Raw genomic sequence first — 19,012 nt, forward strand, 5'->3', positions numbered from 1 at the left:
GCTAAGAAAATTCCCCTGAGATCATTTTAGGTAACATAAATAAATATCTGAGCTAAGACCTCTGTGGACATTTTGGGTACTTACCCTTACGTGTTAACAGCAAACCACTAAGAGCAAATCTTGAGGAATCGTTTTAACCAGCTAAAGCAATAAGCCTACCTGTAGGAGTGGATTCAAAGAAACGTTTTTAAGTAAATTTTTACTTAATTCACTCTGTGGTTAGTTCTGAATATCAACGCAATGTCAATTTATTTACATAGTTAAAAATATATATTACATCACTTACATCGAAAAAACTAAATATGTAACAACATCACAACGATCACATCTCCAATTCACGCCTTTCTAGTTCACACGAGCGCACGCACGCGCACGCACACGCACGCGCGCGCTCAACAGAAGGATGACAAGGGTGTGGAGAGGTTTCTGTGATAGGAGTGATTGTTAGTAACGTGGTTTTGTAGTTGACAATGTTTAACCACTGATCTTTATCGTGATAGCGAATTAGAAATTAATATATATATAGTTGGGGCTTTATATGACGTCAGTGGTAAAACGGCGTTGCTCAAGTTTGACGTCAAGTTCAAAATACCTGAGTCGACGCATGGCGTCTTTTGTCGAGTAGGACACATGAAACTATGAAGAAAGACGTGCACGGTTTTACTACGGAAGTCAGATGTCTCACCTATGCAACGGACTGTCAATAATATTGGCCAATCTAAAGAATACGAGCGTGCCTTCATCTATGTTGGCAAAGATAAATGTTTTAATATAACAGACGACGCTGCGAGTCCTTCACCAGCAAGTCACATAAACGCCTTATAATGATGTATCGTGCTTTTTGGGATACAATATTCCTTCTCACCGGTGAGTAAAGTTATTTTATGTTGTGTTTTATGTTATGTGGCATTACTTTTTTATTAAGTAACTCTGCAGTGTAAATAATAGATCAATTAACGAAGCAAAATATTAGTGTTAAACGCAGCTATAAAAAAGTTCAGCCTAAATTACCCACATTGACCATCAGATTCAATTTTATTCGGAGGTTGTGTGGTATATATATATATATATATATATATATATATATATATATATATATATATATATATATATATATATATATATATATATATATAATTTTCTAGTTTTAGCATCATGGTTTGACCCTCTAGTCATCAATATAAAAAACTATAATATTAGGGGTCCACTACTCTCCTGGTACCCAACGATTCAGTCTCACGACTACTAATGTTATATTAATTAATTATATTAATTATTGTCCATTGTTGTACAGCTTTTTATTTTGATAGTATGAAAAATGTGAAACCGTGGTTTGCTGTCCTTTTTTGTCCAGCAGCTTCTTTGGCTCAGTAGTCTTGCTCCTGTCATTAACAAGGTTAACAGAGCTTAGTTTAAATATAGAGCCATTCTTTAGCGTCCATCTTTTATGGCTTTGTTTCTACAATGAAGGCAAGTTCTTAACTCAGTGTTTCAGTGAGAGAGTCTGTAAAGATTGAAGGAATTAAAAAAATTTGCTGGGCATTATGTGTGTTGTTGCTATCTGCGCTTTTAATATTAAGCAAATGTTGCAGTGCGAGCAAATTACATGACTGGGCATTTTTAAAACCTGCCTGATGCAGGATGCTCTATGGTAAAGCACTGATATAATAGTATGAATTCTGTAAAGCTTGTTTGAAACATTGACAATTTAACAAATTTGATTTGGCTTGATGCCCCATAAATAACTACTTTTAATGAGTGATTATATCTGTAGCAGCTGTTTTATTTTTCAAGGATATAGGCAAGATTTTCAATATGAAATGTCCCATTTTCTCAGTAGGTGATTTTGGTTCAGTGATGGCAGCTGGTAAGAAAACCTTCAATAGGAATACCCTTAAAATGATAACAAAGGGTTCAGTTCTGATATTAATTATTTACCCTCATCCAAAATTGCTTTCTTTACATGTAGATATTTTGAGAAATGTCTCAGATTGTCTTTACAATTAAAGTCGGTGGTTATTGGTTTCCAGCATTCTTTAATCTATCACCCCTTGTGCACCACAGTAGAAAGAAACATTTTAAAATAAATATTTTAATGTAGGCTATTCTCATATTTTATTTTAAATATTGATTGTTAAAGGAAAGAGGAGAAAGGATGGGTTTGAGGAATGACGAGGTTCAGACTCCACAACTCTCTTTATGCAGCAAATATGTCCCAACGTATCAACAAGAATTTAATCTAGGCAATTTATCTATGCATTATCAATGTATTTATGATGTAATTGTTATCTCTGCATGGGATGTGTGTACTAAAACATTATTGTAAACCAGGGAGTTTTTCTTAGCAATGAAACACAGTGTTCCCTCATTTAACAGGGATTTTCATAAAGGCCTTGTGCACTTAGAATAAGAACATGCCTTGAGGTCCCAGACTTTCTTTCAGGAATAGTGGCACGAGAATGAACGTTAGACAGATGTTGGAATAGTAAGCATGGCCTTTAAGATTTATGAATTATGTTGAAAAGACATCAGACTGACATCAAAATAGGTCAAACATGCAAATCAAATCAAACTTGACATTGATTTGATGTAAATTGATCATCAAAGTTACTGGCCTACATATACATTAAACTAAGCGAATGGCACAATATTCTAATAAGCATATGTATTTATAATAAACATGTTCTTAATTGCCATGTTGGATTTGTTTTGGTCACTGAGCTCATTGGAGTGCAATTCTGTCCATATATGATGGAGCAGACATTTTGGTATTTGCGGTGTTTCTGTCACTTTCTATAAATGTACGAGTCAATTAAGCACGCCATGACAAAGATTCCTTCTGCAGTGTCTTACCTGTGTATGCGGACAGATCCGCATCACAAATCCACTTTACTTTATCTTAACCCAGTCTTTCCCTAGCAGCTCTTAAAATAGACTGAAGGTTAGAAGTCAGTTACTCCCACTGATGTTCCAGGGCATTTTAATTGATCTCTAAAGCAAGTGGGTTTAAAGTAGCTATTTCTCATTTGTGCTGGACGCCACTCAAGCATCACTTCTCTTTAGTGTGTGATGCTGTTGTTCCGCTGTTTTCTCATTGCTGTTACGGTCATGAGTCTTGCAATTTTTGACTTTGTTGGATCCTCATTTTCACATTTGGGTAAGGTGTTCACAATAATAGATTTCGCAGAGTCAGTAGCAGTTGTATTTGAATAGTTTTGAACATCTCATCTTAATCTACTTAGCGGTTCTCAGCAATATTGGAGTTTCATTGTACTTTTTTAATTATGTGCTGCTGTGTTTGATTTGTAGGCTCGCTTTTTACATATGGGCAGGTGCAAGAGAATTCTACCTCAACAACGACCATTGCAACCACCACCACAACAACTACCACCACCACCACAACAACCACCACCAGCACGACGACAACCACTACTACTACACGTGTCAAAAGTATGCTCTGTCTGCCTTTTACTTTATGGTCAGCTTTGGGTTTCATAGACAGAAATCCAGTGTATTTTTTATCGTCCATGAATATGGAATATATATATATATATATATATATATATATATATATATATATATATATATATATATATATATATATATATATATATATATTAAATGTTAGACTGATGCCTCATAGAAATGAAACAAAATATTTGAAATATTTAATTTATATTAAATTAACATGTATTATTTAGAATTATATATTGTGTTTTTTTTGTCCAAAAATGCATTGTTGGTTGGCACCACCTGGTGTGCAGAAGGCGAACGTTTGTTTCCCGCTCGGTGTGAAAGCACAGTTTGTTGGTGATTCGCCTCCCTTTTTATTAAAATTCCATTTTGTCATAAATTTTTTAAAAATGCTAGAATGTGGTGATAGTAGGCTGATACACAAAGACAGAACATTTTAGTCATTGTCCATTGATATTAGATTTCTTATTATTCATTATACTCCAGACAGTTTTTATCCAATGTAAATACCTTCTGTAGACAAAGCTCACAGTGATTAGAAACGGGAATCTGTCAATTTCAAGAAAGTCCTTCAGATCGACTGGTAGTCCTGACTAAGTCTTGCTTTTCTTGTCTTACACCATGTCTGCTTTTGTACTTTCCTTAGATTAGAAGCACGCCTTAGGGAGGATAGAGTCTGAGAAACTGACGAGTCTTGAAAAAATAAAATCTAAATGGTTGTGATCTTCCAGATAATGTAAAATCCTCTAATTCTCATTGGCTGAGAACTTGGATTTTTTTTTCCACTTCTTATGTTTTCATCAAAACATCACTAATTTAGCTCTAGCCTTGATGATAGTTAGGGCTGGAAATGTTATGTAAGTAGACATTTCTTTTGTTTTAAAGTGGGGTCACTAATGATAATAATGAGAATAAAGTGAAAGTGATAAAAACAAGGAAGTAAATGAAGATGGCATAGACAGAGCAATTTTCTAATGATAATGTGATCTTTCCCAAGCATTCTAATATGCAAATATTTTTATAACATGAACTGCTTAAAATTAACTGATATTCAAGATGGTAAGCAAGGGCTGCTTTGTTTATGTTATGCATATCTGTGTGATTTCTCCTTTATGAAAAGTGAACATATACTATTTATAGCTGCTGATATGGACTGTTAAGGCGACAACAGTTGGTTTGTTGTGTTCCGGTATATTTACTCTGAAACCCTTCTCCTTCCCCAGCTCCACCTTTATAGATCTGCTACTGGTTATTAAACATGCTACTTGTGCAGCAGCAGTATGTTTAAATACTTTAACTTAAATACTCACACCGTCGTATTGGCAGTAGCAAGTTTCTGTACTTAGCAACAGCAATTATCTACAACAACAGCAGTAACCAACAGCAGCAGTAATTCAGCAGCATTAACTTTGTCATATCCGTCACCATGCTAAAATCTTCTGAGAGATGTCATGATAGAGATAGATAATGGGCAGTGGTATTATTACTGGTTAACATTTGCAAATACATTTATTAAGTAATTCTTGCATGGAAAGTTATGTATATTTTTAAACAAACAATTGTTATTTACAGTATGTCCATATTAAACCTAGCTTCTGTTTATTGTCTTCTTGAAGAATTTATAGCAGCCGCTGTCCACTCTCACTTTGATGACTGCCCCGACTCCCACAGCCACTTCTGTTTTCACGGCACATGCCGCTTTCTCATATTGGAGGAAACGCCTGCATGCGTGTAAGTTTTAAGATTGAACATTAAATTATTTTTCTGTGTATTTTTCCTGCATTCAGACCATTAAAACGCGTCTGTATGTTCTAGCAGTCTTATTTTGTGCCATGTATTTTAAGTATAGAGTATAGAGACTGGATTAGTGCTGTTTTATTTAACACTATCTCTGTCAGCATTGCTGTGGCAGTTTTTACATGAAGTCAAATTTTCGAAATCCTAATACTATGATCGTATATCAGATCAGATAAAAAAATTTTTTTTTACATAATAATGAGATTAAATAATGCATTTTGATTGCAGACTGATTTGGATAAATTCTTACTCGCAGCAATCTTTTTAAGCTGTCTTTGTCTAGAAGTGTTTTGTCCTACATTACGTTTCTGTGTATAAATGTAGTAGAATAGAAACATTCAGATCTATGTTGGTGCTTGTGTCTGAATTAGTACGAGTCCTAATCTCATCAGGAATTTATTGTTTTTCTGTGTCCAAATCCATATATCGTAGTTCATCAGAAAATGTCAAATGAATTAATTTTACGAATTTTATGAACATGATCCTCGCATATGTGTCATTTTGGGATTAAACACTTTTACTAACATCTGTTGAATATACTTGTGTTAAGCCATGCATTTTTTCATATTTTGCCTTAGTTTTATAAATGCCCTTTTTTCTCTCTTGTCGGTGTAGATGTCATCCTGGCTTTGTGGGTATGCGATGTGAACATGCAGATCTCTTGGCTGTGGTGGCGTCTAACCACAGGCAGCAGACTGTGGCCACCATGCTGGTGTTGTGTGTGGTGGGCAGTGTTCTGCTCATGCTGCTGTGCACTTTACTAAAGTGAGTATTGTTCATTTAGCACACATTTAAATGCATTTATCTGTATTTATTATTGAAAAATACAATAAACCTGTAACGTGAGATCATTTTTTTTATAATTAATTGTTATCACATTGTCTCTAGTTGTTGGTGGAGACGGGGTGGTTGTGGGCGAGGTAACACCATTTGGTGTTGGTCGGAGAAGCCTAGGAGTATTCTGACGGGTGGGACATCCTGCTGTAACTCAGAAACAGGTATTCTGGTGCTACATTTCCATTTTTACACAACTTTTTGCTGAGCTGTAGTGTCATGTGTTAAGTGTCATGCAGTGTCTAATTATGATCAGCAATAGGGGGTGTTTGCATACCGAGACCAGCATATGTGTGAGGCCTTTAACTTTTAATGGCCTATGATTTGTCTTTGCTCAAGGGTTTAAGCTGTTAGTTTAGCCATCTGCTGTCACTCTGACTTAAGACTGTCAATGATCATGAGACTAATAGTTGGTCGTAGTGAAACATAGGCTAATAAAATTTGTAGCGCATAAAATTGTTAGCTCTTTTTAATTGGTTCTTTTGTCTAATTCAAAGTTAAGTGAAATTCTTCCCTTTTTTTGTCAATAGCGAAAGATGTAGATAAACGCTCCCAATTTAGACACAATTTTTTTTTTTTTTTTTTTTTTTTGGAAGAAGTCTCTTATGCAAATCATGCTGCATTTATTTAATCAAATTACAGTAAAAACAGCACTGTTGTTAAATAGTATTACTATTTTAATTATTAAGATATATTTAGTATAAATATATTTAACATATAAACAACATATTTCTCTTAAATATTTACATGCATTTGTATTTATCAATCATATGTAGAAATAATTCATATTTGTCTACAGAACTGTTTTTTAAAAATTATTTTTGAAAAATGATTTAGTCAAGTTAAGCCTGTTAGCATATTTCATGTTATGTTGTGAGTATATGTTCCTTGTCTTAGTGGGCAGATTATGTGTAATCACTGGAGGAACGTAATATCCCCAGACATAATTATGCAATTAGAAATGGAATTGTTGGAATTTTGTCCATACAAATACTCTGTTATCTCTGCCAGCCTGCTCACAGTGCTGCTTGTTGACAGAGTATTGCAAACCTTTAATTAGATTTGTCAACAGGACGTTGTCACATACTTTGTCAGCATCGTCAGGCATTTCTAATTGTTAGGTAGAACCGTGGCTATGTTTCCACATTAACATATCAATACGTTTGCATCAGTCATCAGTTTGAAGTAAAACACTGTGTCATGTTTGTCTTACATATGCATATGTTTTGTCAATTTTCTCTACCACTTCCATCTTCTTGTCTTCTCATCTCACCAGAAAATGTTCCTTACGCACAAGGTATTAATTTGTAAAATGTTTTGGAGTAGTTTGATCAAACCCCTCTGCTTTCCCTATTGCTAGAATTTTATGATGTCAGCAAAAAGATTCCTGCATGGCTTGCAGTGACTTCTTTTTTTTTCATTTGTTTTTTTCTCATGCAGTGGTTTGACCTCCGTTTTCTGGAGCTCACGCAGGTGCTCTCTTAAAAATGAGACCACAAAATCTTCCATCTTACTCTTGGACTTCGCCTTGACTGCGTTTCTTAGGCTGGTACAGCTGGTAAGCGCAGCACGTATTGAGAGCATTTCAATGTGAGCAGTGAGAGAACTCCGTCAAACGTGTAACCTTACGATCAGACAGACAGTGTCATTCCAACAGGAAATTTTTGGAACAACAGCAGCAATGACAAGAGTTAAAGATGGAACTGAGAAACTCTAAAAGAAGAACTCATAACAAGCTACATGGAACTCAACTGCAGGATCCAGTGATGTTAGAAAGGGCTGTTTTCAAATAAGGTACAGATCGATGGCCAAAACTGATATGGAAGTAAAAAGTATGTGAGAAGTTTTAGAGAAATCATACTTACTAACAAAGCTTATCTTAAAGCTATAAATATCGCTAGAGATGTATAAGAAAACACTCTCCCAGTTTTTGTCTTTTAAAATACTCTTATAATATGAAAAACACTAATATTACGCCATTAATGGGATGTGAAACTCAATAAAAAGTAGTGTAATATATACTTTTTAACAAGAATATAATATCACATAATTTTCTGTATAACGTTAATGGATAAAGAATGGGAGATAACTTAACACTGAAGTCAGTCAGGTAGCATGTAATATTAAAACTATAACAGACTCTTTTGCCAATTTATTTTAGCTTGATCTCTTTATAATGTTGATTTAAAAAAAAAAAGGTAAACAACCTTCATAGATTAACTCCAAACATGAGATACTCTGAGGGACAAATAATATCTTTTACACATTATTAACACTTAATTTTTTTAAATGTTTTTTTTTGTAAAAAAAAATTAAAAAGTCACAATTTTGACATGTAGCTTACTAAGTTATGCATAGATTCACGAATTCAACATAATACGTTCTTCAGGCACAAAACGTGTTCGTTCATATAATGTGCTATCAAAGATTTGTCAACATCAGCAGGGTAAATGCTTGTAAACAGCCTCTGTATGTTCACTTACGGAATGATTGGATGCATGCGTGTCTGATCACATAATTACATTTATTTCACGGCGCACTTCTGTGGTGAACATTAAAAACACATTGTGAATACAGTCACGTTAGATCTGCACTTAAGTTTTCCATGATAGATGTTTGGTGTAATAAATCACTTGAGAAATAAAAAAACACTTCACTGTATCCTAAAGTGCACCATTCTCATGATTATTGGGGAACACGTATGCATACAGAGGCTCAATACTGATATTATTACATTTGATGCACATTGTCCTTATTAAAGTATGCTTGGAAGATTTATTGAAATTTTTACACTGAAATATTTTAATCCATATGTTAATTTTGTTCTCATTGTCTGTTCTGTCCCAAGCTTTTGCCAATATAATGTTCTAAAACAAATGTGAATTGACCCATAAGGTCAGAGGGTTTATATATTTTTATTTTGGAATAAAATATGGCATTGTATGTTTTACTCAATCAAAACCCCTCTCGGAAACTGACAAATGACTGATCTAGTACAAAAAAAAAAACAGAAGAAAATGATTTGGTGGGCTTAGATTTGGCCGTGTTCTGTTATGAGATTGTGAAAGCATTTATTGAAGTCTGATCACTGTGTGAAGATCCATGAAATATTTGATATAATGATCCCAAAAGTCATCCAAGTGATAAATTAAACACTTACGCTGTTAGCATGGGCAACATTTGAGTTATTGTCTGTGAATGATTTTGATCAGCCTCATGTGTAACTTAATTATAAAAACGTATTATATAAACTAACAAATATGATTGTATAAGGACTGAGTATAACATTTATGAAAAATGAGAGAAAAGAAAATGTATGTAATTGAGCGTTAAATCTCAGATTTATCAGATGTAATGTTTTTTTTTTGTTTTGGTCTTTATGAGAGTACTTGGGTTAAAAAGGTAAAATAAGCTTTGGACATTTCGGACTGAACAGTTTTGTAACGTGCAGTCATTGCATAATTTCCAGATGTGGAATTTCAGTCATCTGTAATGATGTTGTCACACTTAGACTAACAGATGAACTGGCCTAGAGATGATGCTCGGAAACCGAATCCTGTTTAAACCTGGTTAACTGCTTATTGACTGACATTTATGTATGATAAACTGTAAACACCGCCCATCGTCTTTAAAGTACTGTGTTGTTTCATGTTGGGAAAAATGCTTTGTAAATAATGTGTGGGAATATTATTTTGGTTGTACTGTATATGGAGAATGAGGTGTTTTCTTGACTATCAGTCAAGCATGAAAGTAAGAGTTACGTGATTCCAATAAGACCGTCACATGCTTGGCTGACATTTTGTTGAGTGTTTTGACCTCTTTGTCTAAGTTTGCATATTTTTCCAAATATCACAAAGTGCGGCAAATTTTTGACTGGACCTGATTCTTTCTTGCCTATCAAATTTCTCTTTGCATCAAACTTTTTATGAAGCATACTATTTTGCCTTGCCAAGTTATAAACGGCTTTATATGTGTCCTCCACCATCTTAATATTTTAAAAGGGGCAAACAAAAGAACCGGAGTGCTCTTTTTGCTGCGGGTAAAGCTTAGCTCCTTTATTTACTTCCTTGCGAATTTTATTTATTTGTTTGTTCGGCTAAACCTTTTGTGAGTCGAGGGGAAGACCCCTAGAGATGATGGCCGAGGGCAGTGAAGCGTGCGCATGAGTGACCGCATGATGCAAAGTGCCTTGCATGGTGGACATTGCGTGAGTATTTTCTTATTATTTGCTTGTGATTTACTTTCTGTGCTCATACCCTCTTTTGGCTTCCAATGCACTATTTTATTTATTTATTTGCTTATAAAGCAAGTAGTTGTTCCCTCAAGTGCTCCGGGAAAGAATCTTTACTTAGTGAACTGAAGAGACTTTAACAACCACGAAACTTCTCCACAGCACAAAAGGTTTCTTATGGCGGAAAAAAGTTTTTTGGAATAAAATGCTCTTCACACACATACACGCACGCACAATAAAACAAAATGGTTCTTTGGGGAAGCCAAAATAGTTGTTCTGTTCTCTTTTTAGTTATTTTTGTCTTTCTTCCATCTGTATTTCGCATACTTCATCTCAACTGCTCTTAACCTCGATCTTCTCTCCCTTTCTTCTTCTACCACGATCCTCTGTTGATGGGTTTCCCAATCCCATTAAGGTTTTCAATTGGATTGCAGCACAGCCCCTCATAGCCGACTGGCTGAGCCTCTAAAGCCAGCTTTGTTTTAAGCGCTCTGCTGAGGGAATTCCGGCAATATACACAACACACTTACGGAGCAGCGAGATAGAAACACAAAAGAGGAAGTATCCCAGTTGTTCATTGTGTGAACACCGCCTGAGGAAGCACTCCGGGAGCAGCGGCTCTGTACTGGCACATACGCAGTATATTCACCGTCTGTGTCCTGCTGGTGTTTGCCCTCATTTCATAATTTCCATCATATGCGAATTCCGCAATAATTGAAGAGCATAATCATTTTTCGTGTTTTTTTTTTGCCACCCCCAGTGCGTCTTTTAATGTCCACCCATATTGGGTATCTGCTGGAGCAGATGGGAAGGAATAAGAGTATTTGGGTATTAGGGTTAAGTGATCTCCCTCTCCACAATCCATCATCCACCATCTGAAACAATGATATCAGCGCTCTGCAGAAACTACCCCATTGTCTCGAATTTTATTGTCGGAACTATTTCACTGAAGAACAAATATTCTGATTCATGCATCTAACGATATAACTCCCCGAACAATTACATTATATAAATAATTTTGTTTGCTGTTCAGCTGATGGTATCTGACCGTGAAAATTCATAAAGTTCAGCTGTCACACTGACTTAAATGCATTCAAGACTTTTAATACAGCGTCATCTGCGGAGTTTGTTTTTTGTCTTTGACTCAAGATTAGTTTTATAATCTATATAGACATGTTTAACAATTTTTGTCAATTGATCAGTAAACAATTTTTTTTTTTTAATTGAAATAACCCAACTGCGGTTTCATTCAAATGAACTGGAATGAACACTGTAGAATTACATACTTTTTTGAACATTGCACAATAACAGACAATTTTCACAAATAATGCAGAATTTATTTGGCAGATTAACAATAAAATATTATTTATTGGCAGTAAATTACAATTTCATTTAAATCTAAAACTTCTAAAAGGACATAGCTTTTTGTTTTCCAGTCTTACATAGCTTACATCTCGTTTTATCCTATGAAATGTGCATCTGGAAAAAATATGGTCCATTTAAAAATTAGTTTAACCCTGCAGCAAAATTACATAATCATCAGCTGTAATGCATAAAGTCTCATTCTGCATCCTGTTTTAATCGAGCTGGTAGTTCATCTAGGCTCTGTAATCTATGCTGCGGGGGAACATCAAGGTGTCCATGACAGTCTTGTCTGTCAAGCAGGTAACCTTGAATACCCAATGAGCGCGAGGTCAGGTAGTCATTCACATAATGGTCCCCAACATGAACTACACTGGAGGCTGAAACACCACACCGTAACAGTGCCTGGGTAAAAATGGCAGGGTCTGGTTTAGCAACCCCAGCTTCTTCTGAGGTCAGGAGAAATGAGAAGTGAGTGAGAAGTCCACATCCCCTCAGGATCCCTTCCAAGCGCTTGTCAAAGTTGGACACTACGCCTTGCTTGATTCCTAAAGCGGTGCAGAACTTGAGGGTGCTATTAGAATCAGGAAACACCTGATGGTGACACAATTTGAGATTATAAAAATCTGTTTCCTCATTTAAAAGTTAGTGTAAAATTCTTCATCACACTTGCCTACTTTTAAGCAATTTGTCATTTTAGAGTATCAGAAATAACTGGCAATGGAGAAGTGTGTTGCACGCGCGCCCCCTACAGGACATTCTGGAATTAATACTAAAAACCGTTCGAAATACAAAACAATAATAACAAACTATTTAAGGGTGAAATATCTTAGAAGTCAATTACCCCTTACCTCCCAGTTTTGTGGTCCACAAAAGTTTTGATAGAGGTTGTTGGCTAGTCTATCTAGTAAAGCAGGATCATCTACCCCACACTGGGCAAAAGTGGCCCTCACTAGTCCAGTCCACCACACCTGGCTGTTCATGCCATGAGCTCTGCCATAGTTGGGAAACAAGCGTGATTGCTGCCGGTAAGACTGTCTGAAAGCAGTTTCTAGCTGTGCAGCTGGCAGCTTGAGCCCTGCTCGCTCTGCTTCGCTGCAGTACTGCTCTCCAACCGAGCGCCGGACCTTTAACAGAGTGTCCTTCACATCCCATAACACCCAGCGCACTGGCCCTCGCATCACCGACACGGCTGGAAATCGACACGTCTTATGCTCTGATAATAGCAATGACACGCATAACCTACTGAAGGTAACGTAGGGTTAGAAAGCAAGGTAATAGAAGGTATACAGACTGGTTACTAGAAGATTACTAGACGTTGTTTTCCTCTAGGGGGCGCCTGGCGGCTCAAAATGTGCAGCTGGGGGTATTTGAACCCTAAAAGTATCTTTTCAAATTTATTTTACTTTTAGAATTAAAAAGTTTCTGACATAAATTGCAAATTTCATGTGAGTTTGTGCTATTCTCATTTGCAGTCAAATATGCTAAAAATAATTTCTGGGCCACGAATTCCCGTTTTGACAACCCTACTCGGTTCTTGCTAAATGCCTTTCTACCCACTATTTCTATTATAGTGTGAATGAGTTCGACATTAAAAATGTCCGTGCAGTATTGCGTCGTGCGAACAAGGGTTCCACTTTTAAAATAAGTTCGACTATAATTAAGAAACGCTTTTTATGGCTGTGCAGCCGAGGCATTTCGGTCCTTGTACAACAGATAATTTCCTGAAAGCAGGAAATATCATAATGACGCAGGTTTCACTGTACTAGTGAGCACACCTCAGACTTTTTTCAGCCTAACCCTACTATTCCTGACATAACCATCACAGAAACTGTGCAGGACACTAGATCTAAACAGAAACATTGATTTATAAGACTTTTTAACTAGAGAGGACATGTAAAGTCGTCATAATATTTCACTATTAATGTGAAGACATTTTACCCTCACAAGTATAGCTATACAAGTTCGCACATAACCTAAATATTATAAGGGATGACACTTATTAAAACAGCTTTAATGATGCACAATGATGATCGTATAACAAGTTGATAAATTACAGCGAACAGATAAATACGTCTCAGAATTCAGATATCAAATCATCCTAATTGAGGCAGATGATTTGTTTAACTTGGTGTCTTTCTGTCCCCAACTGCATCAGAAGTAGAGCTTGAGAGTCCAGCGTGCTCTTGATTTATCTGCTCAGATTGTCTTCTGGTTTGCTCTTGGATCTGTGCGCTTGAGTTGAATTGACCAGCAGTCTGCCTGTACATTCCCGACTTCCTGATCTTGCGAGTAGTCTTGCTAAAGTGAGCGATAGCTTGTATAATGCTGTCAGCAGTCCAGTGTTGTCGGGTGAGTGCGTTCTCTACTTTGAAGGGACCGTCTCGTGTGCGACGCACTCCAGAACAGATAGCAGACGTCCGCAGCTCTAGTCCTACTTCGTGAATCAATTTACACAGATATTTCTGAGTCTCATTCACACACTGGACCTCTGGTTTGGAAAGAGAGGAAAAGAAATGTTAAAGGACACATGTTAAACATATACTCATGCGTAAGTACGTAATATATAATTCAAAGTACTAACCCAATGTGAAATGTGGTGGATTGAAATTTATGCATCGCAGACCAGTCAGAATCGGTGGGCTTTTACCATGAGGATACAATAAACCCCTCACTGCAAGCTCGTAAGCCTCCTGAGTGCGCAGATCCACCTGAGAATACCTGCATAGAGATATAACAACACACTCAGATGCATGCTATGCATTAATCAAATATTTAAATACAGTCAGACACTACGAAATGTAGTATTTAGAACAATATTCTAATAGCGACTCACGTGATTAAGGCTTTCTGGTTGGCTCCCTGTATCATGGCAAGAACTCTCTCAAGCTTATCCTGAGTAACATGGTCTGGACAATAAAGACTTTTGTTTAGTACAAATTGTTAGTCTGTATTCTATACATAAAAATATGCCAGTTATGATAGTGTAATGTACACATTACCGTATGTGGCTTTCTCTATAACTCGGCCCGTGTCCATGAAACTATCAGTGGATTTTCCAAACTCCCCCTCAAGCGTGTAGTCCTTCAAACATAAAACAAACACAACAGTCTGGAGGACATCCACCAAGAGTCCTGATTTGTTCGTCGCTTAGCAAGGATTCATAATCAATCGGTGAAAATACTAGAGGCATATTAAAAAAAAGGAACAGCAGTTAAATGTGAGCAGAATTATTACATACTATAAAATACAAACCTTACCCGAGTTACATGTGATTTGGACAGATGTTCCAGCACTCTATTTCCTTTGCCAACACCCAGCACTGAGTTAGAGATATCAGAAAATTGAGTGCATTCTACAATTAAATCATTTGAAAACTTAAGAATTAAAATGTTCTGGTCACCTAACACCCCAGAGGAAAAAGCATCCAATCGATGACCAACCCCGACGTGAACCTTATGAAACTGTGGCCCTGTCACTACAGAGGAAAAGCAACTTATCACTTTAAAGGTAACAACGAATGACTGATTTATAGTAATGCAATCAATCATATAGTAGTTACTTATATAATAACTAATATTATTTGTAAATTAAATATACAGTAAAATATATACATTGCGGTGGTATTTGTTGGGTAACGCTTTACAATAAGGTCCATTAGTTAACATTAGCTAACAACATTAGCGAACAAACAACACTTCTACAGTATTTATTAACATTAGTTCATGCTAATTTTGGCATTTGCTAATGCATTATTAAACCACAAGTTGTGTTTGTTAAGATTAGTTAATGGACTGTGAGCTAACATGAATGTTTATTAACTAATGTTAACAAAGATTAAATAAATATTGTGATAACTGTAATGTTTATCGTTTGTTCATGTTAGTTAATAATTGTAATATAATAACTGTAATGTTTATCGTTTGTTCATGTTAGTTAATACATTGCCCAATGTTAACAAATTACACTTTATTGTTGCACTGCCTTTAATGTAGGATAATATATAAAAAACAAAACTATAAATAATTAATTATTGGTGATTATGAAAATAATGCAAAACTATGAATGGCTGTAAAGTGTTTTTGAAGGGTTGCCCACTAACCTAGAGGATGGTCTGCCAGTACGGGGACCATAGAAGGTGATGGTACGAGATCTTTCGAGCTGCTGTTCTTTCCATCGGACAGAAGCTGGAAGTGCACTGCAAGCTGAGGAGCTGCTGGAGGACAGGAGTTCAGCGCTTCAGAGGACGATGACAGGGGGGGAAAAGTCATACTTTTCAGTTGCACTTATAATCACGTAACTAAATTAACTAACCATTTACCATAAAAGTAGTCGTTAAAGTAACGCTACCTTTTAATAAACTGGACTCTATGTTGTCACGAACATGTTTCCAATGAACTCCCTGCGGTTTGTACACAGCAAACAGACCGTCCATTTTACGGAAAAGACGTACAGCCTGAGTGGTCATCTTCGCCCAGAAACCAATGTTACAAGCAACAATGCAATCTGAGGTAAATAAAGAGGGGGGAAAATATCACATGCTGCCCAAATTCTGGCGTGACCTTCTTCTTCTTCTATTGGCCTTACAGTATCACAGCCGCGTGAGCGCCCTCTGCTGGACCAGACACTTCAGTACCATGTAGCTAAACAGAGCGGAACGTGTTTTTTTCTTTTTAATTTAGGGTTAGGGTATACCATTTACCTCAAACCTAATTACCACTAGTACTATGCTTCAAACTGTTGTCTTTCCATTATAAATGTCTTAATAAAAGGGATTCCGCGACAAACTGGAAAATGTCACAAGATCTAAAATGGAATCAAATCATAATATTTTTGTGGGTTGTGAATTACATATCCTTTAAACTCCAGTACAGGTACAAACATAAAGCATCTGCCAGTTTGGAGGGAAAAACAATAGTAGAGGCTTTTAACATACTAATTTGAAATTTACTGTTTTATGAAATAACAGAAATTGGCATTAGGCTATATTAACTTTAAAAAAAAAACTTAACTTGTGCCAAATTTATTTATTTGCTAAGTAACTGTAATTGTCTTTTAGAAATGTAATTACAAAAATGTGTTTTTCCAGCAGTATTTTTGCATGTTTTTTTAAAATCTATAATTTAGAATGTAGAAATAATATTAGAATAATTTTGTAAATTCTATCAAAAGTCAGATGTAAAGTCATAAAATGCTAAATTTTTAAATTGTATGTACTGGTTGTTTTTTGTTTGTACATTTTAGAGTGAACTGTTATGGTTAATAAATTATATACTATATATACTGTACACACTGTATAATTTAAAATTAGTTTAAATTATTATGTAGAGATATTCTAAAAGATCTGCATGCCAGCCTGCTTTATTTTAAAAGGGTTAATTCTTAAGTATGTAGAGATATTGTAAAAGATCTGCATGCCAGCCTGCTGTACGCCTTTAGTTAGGCCTACACTGCCTATATTGATAGAGCAGGTGTGGTTCACATTACAATAAATAGCCTACACAAAATGAGTAAATATTATACAGTTCCCACAATGCATATGTGTATTCTGTAATGCTGCAGTCTAAAGGCAGTCACAGTGAAATCAAGCAGGTAAACAAAGTAAATGCTGAACAAATAATATAAAGTATGTTCATGAAACCTGGTTGGGACTGTATCGGGAAGCTGTCAGTCTTCTCCATTGTGCAAAAACAGCAGCTATAGGAATAAAACAAAGTTCTGACCTTCACTTTTGTCATAAATATTTATTGTATAACACGTATGTCGGCCTGTCAAAATGAACCCATGTGCAAAAACAACATTCTGAAATAATTAATGGTTTACATAGTTTTGCACACTGAATAATCTGACAGAGGGCTGATAAATAATTGTAATGGAGTAAAAAGTATAAATCTTGGTGTGGCTGAAGAGTTTATGACCGGTCCCCGATAAAACATTATGGTTTATTACATGTACACTTTGGCTGACTATGCATAATTTCTATAAGTTTACTTTTTAACCAGGGGCACTGTAATGGGGTTGGGGGGGATCAGGTGAGAGGGGGATCAGGGGAGAGGTTAGGACCATTCGAAAGGCCCGGAAATGTAGAACGCTACGGTGTCAGGGCCAGTGATATTCAATAGGCCCAGAAACCACAGCAATGCCCTTGGTTTTAACATTCACTTGCACTTGCCATTGCAATCAACATCAGAGCGGCACAGTCTCCTTATAATTTCAGGAAGAACAAATATTTAAAGTGAACATTGCACTGAATTAACTGAACATTTTAATAATGGAATGGAAATGTAATTTAATCTAATTTCATTTGGACAGAAAAATCCTCAAATAAAATTGCAAACGATTTACTAATTGCTAGTCTGTATTACACCTGTCACGGTGTGGTTTAGTGAAAAGGAGCACTTGACGAGAATATAAAGTTAACAATTTTAATTATGCACACATAAAGGAATAATACCTGGGGCAGGTAGGCAGATAAACTAAACCACATAAAACATCGACAAGATCGGACAAACGGAGCTGAAACACACAGGGAATAATTACACAAGGTAACTGAATAAATAAATTGACAAGAAACAGCTGAAGACAATGATACAATTAACAAGAACGGAAGGTGGGGCACACGGCACATGGCACAAGACAAAAGCGACAACAAAAGAGTCCAAAGACGTGGCAACACCCTTGTCATAGATCATGAGTCATTAGTCTAGTAATTAACCGACTAGTTGAATCAGGTCTGTTAAAAATGTTTGGACTGAGTCTGACAAGCCCTGTTATAGATTATTAACAGCTACAGCATTCAATGTCTCAGCAGAAATTAAGCTTTGAATTTTTAATTTTGCTGGAATTGAAATGTATTTCAATGTTTCTGGTAGAGGAAATCATCCTTTATCCAGTATTGTGATCTACAAATAAAACTACATTGAATTGTTTGAAATGAAAATCGGCATACTGTATAGTTTATGTGTACACATACACCCAACCCTTTGTAAATGTCTTACCAAATAGTGAACACAGAAGCAAATGCCATCACATTTTTACCATATAAACAAATTGAAGTTACATAACAAAGCTGTCACCATCCAAAACCTGTGACAAAGTATGATGCTCTTTAATCTGAGAATGTTTTATTTGCTTAGAATCACTGCATAATATATGTCAGATTAGGGTGGAGAATTTTACAGACCGAATCAGTGGCATTGCCAAATATGATTAGTAAAGAAAATAGTTACAACAAATAATACGCCGTACACCACATCATGTGGCTCAAGCAACGAGTCCCAAACCTGTTGTCAATGTCACGGTACCCAAAGGATT

At 35.9% G+C, this 19,012-nt stretch overlaps 3 protein-coding genes across 4 annotated transcripts; 1 reads left to right on the top strand and 2 right to left on the bottom strand.

Moving 5' to 3' along the window:
- The first annotated feature begins 411 nt into the window (after positions 1 to 411).
- tgfa (transforming growth factor, alpha) lies at positions 412 to 9,985 on the top strand. Of its 2 annotated transcripts, XM_043242937.1 has the most exons (6): positions 412 to 867; positions 3,310 to 3,450; positions 5,091 to 5,205; positions 5,887 to 6,036; positions 6,160 to 6,269; positions 7,546 to 9,985. In XM_043242937.1, exons 1-6 carry the CDS (start codon positions 825 to 827, stop codon positions 7,551 to 7,553), a joined length of 567 nt encoding a protein of 188 aa, XP_043098872.1. In that variant the 5' UTR covers positions 412 to 824; the 3' UTR covers positions 7,554 to 9,985. The 2 variants fall into 2 exon arrangements, with proteins under 2 accessions (XP_043098872.1, XP_043098871.1); XM_043242936.1 differs by lacking the exon at positions 7,546 to 9,985 and having other exon boundaries at positions 6,160 to 6,555.
- A 1,666-nt stretch (positions 9,986 to 11,651) lies between these two features.
- On the bottom strand, positions 11,652 to 12,989 carry hdhd3 (haloacid dehalogenase-like hydrolase domain containing 3). The gene is made up of 2 exons (XM_043241333.1): positions 12,550 to 12,989; positions 11,652 to 12,292 (listed from the first exon to the last, which is right to left on the bottom strand). The coding sequence occupies exons 1-2, from the start codon at positions 12,877 to 12,879 to the stop codon at positions 11,897 to 11,899; spliced, it is 726 nt and encodes a 241-aa protein (XP_043097268.1). The 5' UTR covers positions 12,880 to 12,989; the 3' UTR covers positions 11,652 to 11,896.
- A 702-nt stretch (positions 12,990 to 13,691) lies between these two features.
- On the bottom strand, positions 13,692 to 16,279 carry trub2 (TruB pseudouridine (psi) synthase family member 2). The gene is made up of 8 exons (XM_043241205.1): positions 16,049 to 16,279; positions 15,801 to 15,935; positions 15,102 to 15,176; positions 14,959 to 15,020; positions 14,701 to 14,782; positions 14,535 to 14,607; positions 14,283 to 14,419; positions 13,692 to 14,189 (listed from the first exon to the last, which is right to left on the bottom strand). Exons 1-8 carry the CDS (start codon positions 16,164 to 16,166, stop codon positions 13,822 to 13,824), a joined length of 1,050 nt encoding a protein of 349 aa, XP_043097140.1. The 5' UTR covers positions 16,167 to 16,279; the 3' UTR covers positions 13,692 to 13,821.
- Positions 16,280 to 19,012: the final 2,733 nt, after the last annotated feature.

Source organism: Puntigrus tetrazona, chromosome 6 (assembly GCF_018831695.1).
Source record: "Puntigrus tetrazona isolate hp1 chromosome 6, ASM1883169v1, whole genome shotgun sequence".
NCBI classification, from domain to species: Eukaryota; Metazoa; Chordata; class Actinopteri; order Cypriniformes; family Cyprinidae; genus Puntigrus; species Puntigrus tetrazona.

Coding starts and splice junctions, on each gene's coding strand:
- tgfa (XM_043242936.1), top strand. CDS start 825: ATGATGTATCGTGCTTTTTGGGATACAATATTCCTTCTCACCG. Junction 3,451..5,090: donor TACTACTACACGTGTCAAAA/GTATGCTCTGTC, acceptor GTCTTCTTGAAG/AATTTATAGCAGCCGCTGTC. Junction 6,037..6,159: donor CTGCTGTGCACTTTACTAAA/GTGAGTATTGTT, acceptor CATTGTCTCTAG/TTGTTGGTGGAGACGGGGTG.
- hdhd3 (XM_043241333.1), bottom strand. CDS start 12,879: ATGCGAGGGCCAGTGCGCTGGGTGTTATGGGATGTGAAGGACACTCTG. Junction 12,293..12,549: donor GTGGACCACAAAACTGGGAG/GTAAGGGGTAAT, acceptor TGTCACCATCAG/GTGTTTCCTGATTCTAATAG.
- trub2 (XM_043241205.1), bottom strand. CDS start 16,166: ATGACCACTCAGGCTGTACGTCTTTTCCGTAAAATGGACGGTCTGTTT. Junction 14,783..14,958: donor CCAAATCACATGTAACTCGG/GTAAGGTTTGTA, acceptor TTATGTTTGAAG/GACTACACGCTTGAGGGGGA. Junction 14,190..14,282: donor TCCACCACATTTCACATTGG/GTTAGTACTTTG, acceptor TTTCCAAACCAG/AGGTCCAGTGTGTGAATGAG.